At 39.7% G+C, this 9,322-nt stretch overlaps 1 protein-coding gene across 1 annotated transcript in view; it reads right to left on the reverse strand.

Annotated features, from left to right (window-relative positions):
• The window catches only part of TACR3 (tachykinin receptor 3), a 114,155-nt gene extending 105,472 nt beyond the window's left edge, over positions 1 to 8,683 (reverse strand). Inside the window, exon 1 of the mRNA XM_003257465.2 lies at positions 7,826 to 8,683. Coding sequence (XP_003257513.1) covers positions 7,826 to 8,373 — 548 coding nt within the window. The 5' untranslated portion in view covers positions 8,374 to 8,683. The remainder of the gene's footprint in view (positions 1 to 7,825) is intronic.
• Positions 8,684 to 9,322: the final 639 nt, after the last annotated feature.

The raw sequence follows: 9,322 nt of genomic DNA on the forward strand, positions 1-9,322 counted from the left end.
CCCACACAATAATAATGGGAGACTTTAACACCCCACTGTCAACATTAGACAGATCAACAAGACAGAAAGTTAACTAGGATATCCAGGAATTGAACTCAGCTCTGCACCAAGCAGACCTAATAGACATCTACAGAACTCTCCACCCCAAATCAAAAGAATATACATTCTTCTCAGCACCACGTTGCACTTATTCCAAAACTGACCACATAGTTAGAAGTAAAGCACTCCTCAGCAAATATAAAAGAACAGAAATTATAGCAAACTGTCTCTCAGACCACAGTGCAATCAAACTAGAACTCAGGATTAAGAAACTCACTCAAAACTGCTCAACTACATGGAAACTGAACAACCTGCTCCTGAATGACTACTGGATACATAACGAAATGAAGGCAGAAATAAAGATGAGAACAAAGACACAACATACCAGAATCTCTGGGACACATTTAAAGCAGCGTGTAGAGGGAAATTTATAGCACTATATGCCCACAAGAGAAAGCAGGAAAGATCTAAAATTGACACCCTAACATCACAATTAAAAGAACTAGAGAAGGAAGAGCAAACACATTCAAAAGCTAGCAGAAGGCAAGAAAAAACTAAGATCAGAGCAGAACTGAAGGAGTTAGAGACACAAAAAACCCTTCAAAAAATCAATGGATCCAGGAGCTAGTTTTTTGAAAAGATCAGCAAAATTGATAGACCACTAGCAAGACTAATAAAGAAGAAAAGAGAGAGGAATCAAATAGACGCAATAAAAAATGACAAAGGGGATATCACCACTGATCCCATGGAAATGCAATCTACCATCAGAGAACACTATAAATACCTCTACGCAAATAAACTAGAAAATCTAGAAGAAATGGATAAATTACTGGACACATACAATCTCCCAAAACTAAAGCATGAGGAAGTTGAATCCCTGAATATACCAATAACAGGCTCTGAAATTGAGGCAATAATTAATAGCCTACCAACCAAAAAAAGTCCAGGACCAGACGGATTCACAGCCAAATTCACCAGAGCTACAAGGAGGAGCTGGTACCGTTCCTTCTGAAACTATTCCAACCAGTAGAAAAAGAGGAAATGCTCTCTAACTCATTTTATGAGGCCAGCGTCATCCTGATACCAAAGCCTTGCAGAGACACAACAAAAAAAGAGAATGGATGCAAGGCTGGTTCAACATACGCAAATCAATAAATGTAATCCAGCATATAAACAGAACCAAAGACCAAAACCACATGATTATCTCAATAGATGCAGAAAAGGCCTTTGACAAAATTCAACAACCCTTCATGCTAAAAACTCTCAATAAATTAGGTATGGATGGGACGTACCTCAAAATCATAAGAGCCATCTATGACAAACCCACAGCCAATATCATACTGAATGAGCAAAAACTGGAAGCGTTCCCTTTGAAAACTGGCACAAGACAGGGATGCCCTCTCTCACCACTCCTATTCAACATAGTGTTGGAAGTTCTGGCCAGGGCAATCAGGCAGGAGAAGGAAATAAAGGGTATTCAATTAGGAAAAGAGGAAGTCAAATTGTCCCTGTTTGCAGACAATATGATTGTATATCTAGAAAACCCCATTGTCTCAGCCCAAAATCTCCTTAAGCTGATAAGCAACTTCAGCAAAGTCTCAGGATACAAAATCAATGTACAAAAATCACAAGCATTCTTGTACACCAATCACAGACAAACAGAGAGACAAATCATGAGTGAACTCCCATTCACAATTGCTTCAAAGAGAATAAAATACCTAGGAATCCAACTTACAAGGGATGTGAAGGACCTCTTCAAGGAGAACTACAAACTACTGCTCAATGAAATAAAAGAGGATACAAACAAATGGAAGAACATTCCATGCTCATGGGTTGGAAGAATCAATATCGTGAAAATGGCCATACTGCCCAAGGTAATTTATACATTCAATGCCATCCCCATCAAGCTACCAATGACTTTCTTCACAGAATTGGAAAAAACTACTTTAAAGTTCATATGGAACCAAAAAAGAGCCCGAATCGCCAAGTCAATCCTAAGCCAAAAGAACAAAGCTGGAGGCATCACGCTACCTGACTTCAAAGTATACTACAACGCTACAGTAACCAAAACAGCATGGTACTGGTACCAAAACAGAGACATAGACCAATGGATCAGAACAGAGCCCTCAGAAATAATGCCACATATCTACAACTATCTGATCTTTGACAAACCTGACAAAAACAAGAAATGGGGAAAGGATTCCCTATTTAATAAATGGTGCTGGGAAAACTGGCTAGCCATATGTAGAAAGCTGAAACTGGATCCCTTCCTTACACCTTATACAAAAATTAATTCAAGATGGATTAAAGACTTACATGTTAGACCTAAAACCATAAAAACCCTAGAAGAAAGCCTAGGCAATACCATTCAGGACATAGGCATGGGCAAGGACTTCATGTCTAAAACACCAAAAGCAATGGCAACAAAAGCCAAAATTGACAAATGGAATCTAATTAAAGAGCTTCTCCACAGCAAAAGAAACTACCATCAGAGTGAACAGGCAACCTACAAAATGGGAGAAAATTTTTGCAACCTACTCATCTGACAAAGGGCTAATATCCAGAATCTACAATGAACTCAAACAAATTTACAAGAAAAAAAACAAACAACCCCATCAAAAAGTGGGCAAAGGACATGAACAGACTCTTCTCAAAAGAAGACATTTATGCAGCCAAAAAACACATGAAAAAATGCTCATCATCACTGGCCATCAGAGAAATGCAAATCAAATCCACAATGAGATACCATCTCACACCAGTTAGAATGGCCATCATTAAAAAGTCAGGAAATAACAGGTGCTGGAAAGGATGTGGAGAAATAGGAACACTTTTACACTGTTGGTGGGACTGTAAACTAGTTCAACCATTGTGGAAGTCAGTGTGGCGATTTCTCAGGGATCTAGAACTAGAAATACCATTTGACCCAGCCATCCCATTACTGAGTATATAACCAAAGGAGTATAAATCATGCTGCTATAAGGACACATGCACATGTATGTTTATTGTGGCACTATTCACAACAGCAAAGGCTTGGAACCAACCCAAATGTCCAACAACGATAGACTGGATTAAGAAAATGTGGCACATATACACCATGGAATACTATGCAGCCATAAAAAATGATGAGTTCATGTCCTTTGTAGGGACATGGATGAAACTGGAAACCATCATTCTCAGTAAACTATCGCAAGGACAAAATACCAAACACCGCATGTTCTCACTCATAGGTGGTAATTGAACAATGAGAACACATGGACACAGGAAGGGGAACATCACACTCCGGGGACTGTTGTGGGCTGGGGGGAGCGGGGAGGGACAGCATTAGGAGATATACCTAATGCTAAATGACGAGTTAATGGGTGCAGCAGACCAACATGGCACATGGATACATATGTAACAAACCTGCACATTGTGCACATGTACCCTAAATCTTAAAGTATAATAATAAAAGAAAAAAATTTAGCAAAGAGTTTATATCTATAATGTTGATAATGATGCAAAATTTACCATGATACATTTAGATAATCTGTTACTAGATTAAGGCCTTAGTATTTCTCATGACTGTATATTTTTTTTTGTTCAGAATAATTTTCAAAAGCTCTTCCTAGAGGATCTTTGAGTACCTTGCATAAATTAGGTTTATGAAAAAGTGAAATAGAAGATTACTAAATAAATTAAAAACAACAAAGGGTAGCATAGAAGACCAATTTTTATCTACTTGGTCCTTACTATTCTTACACAGTTTTGTTGAACACTCCTTTTAATAATTATTCATGGAAGGTTTGCCACTGGATTTAGAGAACAACTTTTTTGCTATCTTTCTTAAAGCTTTTGAACAATTAGATAAAACAGTAATTACTCCTTGATATAGTTTGGATCTGTGTCTCCACCCAAATATCATGTAAATTGTAATCCCCAGTGTTGGAAGTGGGGCCTGGAGGGAGGTGATTGGATCATGGGGTGGATCCTTCATGAATGGTGAAGCACCATGCTCTTGGTTCTGTCTGCTGATAGAGTTCTTGTGATATCTGGTTGTTCAGATGTGTGTGGCACATTCCCTCTCTCACTCTTGGTCCTGTTCCTGCTTGCCATGTAAGACTACTGCTCCTGGTTTGTCTTCTGCCATGATTGTAAGTTTCCTGAGGCCTCCCCAGAAGCAGAAGCCACTATGCTTCCTGTATAGCCTGGGAAACCATGGGCCAATTAAACCTCTTTCATCAGTTACCCACTCTCAGGTATATCTTTATAGCAATGTGAGAACAGACTAACACACTCCCTTAAGGTTTACAAGAAACAGTGTATGTGTTTTAAAAAAAATATTTAATTAAATACTCAGATCAATACTGGATCATATGCCCTGAAATTTTCATTTACTATATGTCATAATAAAACTTCCTATAATTTCTAACCTATTCTGAAAGCATGTGCTTAGAAAATGAAAGAAAATATGTAACTATTTTCTAATATGACCATACATCACGTCCTATATGCTGTAAATGAATGGAAATCAAAATATTAGTATTGTAATAACTGTTCTATTAGTAATTTTCTACCTTCTACTTTCTCAAGTAAAATATCGGAGATATATATATATATATATATATGTAAGATAGGTTATATATACATGTAAGATATACAGTTTAAACAAGTACTAAATTCTAATTTGTTTAAAGGTAATGACTTTGTCTAATCAAACCCTGCAGTCATCACAACTTGTTAGGTGTCATAGTAGTGTAGAGGTAAAGAGAATCACTGGCCCTGGAGCAAACCACAGTGATTTGAATCTTGGCTCTACTGCATAATCTTGGAAAAGCTTATCATCTTTGAGGCAAGTGTTATATTTACATTTTATTTTTCAAAATGGCAAATTGGGGAAGGATGGTGGAGAGAAAAGCAACTCTTCACTGACCAATAATTTCATCTTGTGAGTGAGTGTGTGTGTGTGTGTTGGAGGTATAGGGGTGAGGAGTCAGGTACTGGTAGTGGCAAAGTAGACTTCTAGGCAAGAAGGAAATGTGTAGAACTAGAAGATGGATTCCTGGCAAATTAGAAAACAGTTTTCGCAGGACTTTGTAGCAAATCAGAAGTTAATGTGCTTCAGAATAAGACCAGAACTGGTGATCTCACAGTCAAATCTAGTAAACTTACTAATATTATTTAAATCATGAAAATAGAAAGTATTTTTTCCAGTACAAAATGAGTGCTGAACACTTCGAGGAAAACTCAATGCCTTTTATTATAACAATTGTGTGACCATTAGCTTAAGGTTCTCCATTTGTAAGATACAGGCGTTCATTGAGGGAATATCGGTCATTTCTCAGAGTCATAAGAGGCTGCAACCATTTTGCTACAGCTGAACAAAAGCCATATGTGCCCAAGTCAAACTTGCAATTATTTTCAAGATCACGGGTCTTTTGATTTGAGGCAGAGGAACAAAGTGAATTGAATATATTTTCCATTTTAGGTTGGTATAATTCAGTTTATATTAAGTGGGGATAGAAAACACTCAAAATTAAATAATTGACGTTTTCACACTTCAACTGTAGTCTAAATTGGGAAATATATACTGTTTACTATATTCTTAGCTAAATGAGTCATTAAGTCCATGCAGAAGGCACCATGATTCAGTGTCAACCTCAGAAAGGTTTTCTTTAACTTATAAAATATATCCTATAAAATGATTGAAAATACCATGTTATTCAGGTGTCAACCTCAGAAGGGTTTTCTTTAACCTATAAAATGACTGAAAACAGCACAGGGTCAGTTTTTACAGTTCATGTTTGATAAGACACCAATGCAGAAAGATTGGTAAACTATTGGACTGGTAAACTATTGAGAGTTTTAATAATTGTTGTATTTTGTATACTTTTTGATTCTAAAAACTATTTTAAACAAGTTTTCTCTTGTTTTTTTTTCTGTATTTTTTATCAACTGCTCAAATAAGAACATTCTTTTAAATAATAGTTTTAAAAGAGATTTTCAGTACTCGAACTGAGTATGCTTCAGATTTTATAGCATATTGTATACTCTAAATCTGTTAATAGTTTTAATGATTAATGTTTTACATAAATGGTAAAGATTAATAGTATTCATTAATTCAAACCAATGACTGTACTAAGATAGCACTAAATGATTATTTAAAATAACTCCAAGACAATCTCATAAATGTTGGCAGGAAGAATTTGGAAAGAGAAAAATACAACCTTTTTTTTTCCCCTTCAAATTGAAATACAGATTTCATATGCACTAAAATTTTCTTCAAAGTTCATATTGCATCATTAACCTTTCAAGAAGATTGTAAGAATTTTATAACATTATATGCTAACACCTCTTCCCCTAATCAAAACATCAAAAACATATAAGAAATAAAAAGAAAAAAAACAACAAAGCAAAACAAGCAAGGAAGCTGCTCAAACAAAAGGAAAACTTAACTTCTATCTTGGTGTAGTAAGATTAGAGGCAATTTCACTTATTTCCCAACTGGAGTCTGATTTTTTTTCATTCTTTGCACTCGTATACATAGTAGAAAATGAAAGGGTGCATATGTGTGGATAATCAGAGATAAAGGAGAAAGGGAAGATTGACAATTTTAGAGGCTTTTTAAAAAGTGTGATTTTGTGTTTATTTATTCTAGTTAGTGGCTACTAACCTCTGCTCCTTTAATCCTTTGGGCCTGGCACATGAAAATATTTTCTAGAGATACATGTTACTAATACCTCAGTGCTCAGTATTTCAAAATAGTAAACACAGAGGATGAACTTATGGAAACAACCTGTTTTTTTTTATTATAATGGCAACTGAAATGTCATAAGAATTAATATTTATCTCCATTTTATTTTGATGTAGGTTTGTTAATGTTTAAAAATAATCTTTGTATGAATAAGAACATTGAGACTTCAAGTTAAAGTGAAATCACCCTCATGTACCCCCCATGCAACTGCCTTTCACAAAGCTGAGACTGAAATCAGCTGCTATTGGTTTTCATCACAAAGTTGAATTAAAGTAAAGCCAGCCTTCAATAACAGGTAGGGTTTCACCATTGTATTTCCACGAATACCTATACTTCATAATGTTCAAAATGAGAAGGCAAATGCACATAGTTTTTAAAAATTCGGTTACACACTTGCAGACACAGGGTTTACTCAGTTCATAGCCTCTGCAGATTACTGGAAATTAAATCATATCTGAGATGCGGTGGAAACTGCTAGTTTACAGTAGTTTTTTTGGAGAGTTTGTGTGGCCTTTGCTAGTTCTCGGTGACTGGGAGACCAAACCAGTGTTGGCCTTGGGGCAAGACTATGGAATAGGGAAGGATGAGGATGAGGAACAGACAGAAGAGGGAAGGGTGGAGGGGCGACTCATTTACCATTTCTCTGCCAGAATAGTGACAGAGAGAGAAGGAAGGCCAAAAAGTGCACTTTACAGATGACATAAATTTTGTTCAAAAGTCATTTGAGAAAGTTTGCTAGTACTTAAACGTTTCTAGCTAAGTTTGCCCTACTTGGAATGGCATTTTCACCTGTCCCTCATTCACCTTCTTCAGTCCCTCTAAATATCCTTAATAAGGCTCAATGATTAAGGGCTTGAGTGTTGGAGGCCACTGAACCTGAAACTTGTTCAGCCACTCGAGGGCTACAAATGGGTTAGTGTCCTCCTTTCAGCAAAAATTCTGTCTCTTTACTCTTATAGACCCCGTTACGTTACTATTTTCTTTGTAATCTTATCCCACCGCCCAGCTCTTTTCTTTCCCTTCTCCCTCTTTCCTCTCTGTCTGTCCTCTCCTCACCTGTCCACCGCAATGGCCGTCATGGAGTAGATGCTGGCGAACACAGCTGTGATAGGAAAGAAGTTCTGGAAGCGGCAGTAGTTGGCGCCAAAGTACCACTCGCTATGAAGCGCGTAGATGAAATTGACCAACGTGTTGAAGGCGGCCATGGAGGCGTCGGAGAAAGCCAGGTTCACAAGGAAGTAGTTGGTGACAGTCCTCATGCGCTTGTGGGCCAGGATGATCCAGATGACGATGAGATTTCCAAAAACTGCCACTGCCACCACCATACCATACGCCAGGGACCAGAGCGCGATGCGCCAGGACGGCTGCACGAACTGGTTGGTGAGGTTGGCCCGGGGCTGGGAGGGCGCGGGGGAAGCCACAGGCAGTCCCAGCGCGGAGGGGGAGGAGGAGAGGTTGCCAGCTTGGTCCAGCAGTTGCAGCCACCCAGTCTCAACCGACCCCGTGGCCGCCCCGGCAGCTAGCGAGGCGGTCAGGTTAACGGCGTCTGCACCCACGCCTCCACCGCCGTCTATCCAGGTTTCTGCTGCTGGGAGAGTGGCCATCGCCACCGGTCTGCAGTCCCGGACCTTCCCACTCACCCACGGGCAGCCCAAGACGAGACTCCTCTGAAGTTCTTCTCTGCCTCCTGGTCACTTTGGTGCCGGGGTCTTCAGATAAGACTGGAAGCTGAAAGATACTGCAATCCCTGCTGGTTAGGGGATGCAGCTGGGGCTAAGGGGCAACAGCCGCACTTTCGCAGAGGAGCTTGCGGCTCTGGCAGGCAGAAAGAATGAGATCCTCCCGAGATTAAGGGTTATCGCGTCGCATCACACCTAGGGAGGGCGCCAGCTGCCCCGCACAGCCTGGAGAACTGAGCATCCTGCGCTGCAGGCGCGCTTTATACTCATGGAGCCCCACGCTTCGGTGACGTTGCAGGGGCCGCGGAGCTGACTATCCCCTTCGCTGGCTGTGATTGCACTGCCTCCCTCCATCCCGCCCTTCGCATTTCATTCACTCACTACAAGCAGCTGGAGCTTGGCAAGCTGACCCGCACAAGGGAGGGCTGCACTCCCTCAGCTGTAATTAAAATCTTTCCAAGATTGTTTGCCTCCTTTTAACTTCAGGATATTTTGCTGAGGTCCCTGTTCTCAAACATGTATTGGGGGCTGTTCCTTCCTGCACAAATTAACCATTCACCCATGAGGCAAGGGCAAGATCCTGCTGATTTTTCGGAGAGTGCATGAGTGTAGACTGCTGCAGGCTGTGGGCACAGTCAGCCGCAAACGTTTTTAGGTGTCCCTGGGTTTTGAATTTCATTCAACTTTCTGCTCTGGTGTTTATATTCTCTCGTCTCAGATCCCTTTTCCTCTCGCTCCCACTTCCCATATCCACCCATTTTCCCTCTTCTTGTACCTCTATCACTAGAAATCCGTCCCTCTGACCCCATTCCCAGCAGGCAGCTGGAGACTCTGGATACTCCTGGAGGATTCTGCTCAGGTTGGAATGTCATAG

Source organism: Nomascus leucogenys, chromosome 9, assembly GCF_006542625.1.
Source record: "Nomascus leucogenys isolate Asia chromosome 9, Asia_NLE_v1, whole genome shotgun sequence".
Taxonomy (NCBI): Eukaryota; Metazoa; Chordata; class Mammalia; order Primates; family Hylobatidae; genus Nomascus; species Nomascus leucogenys.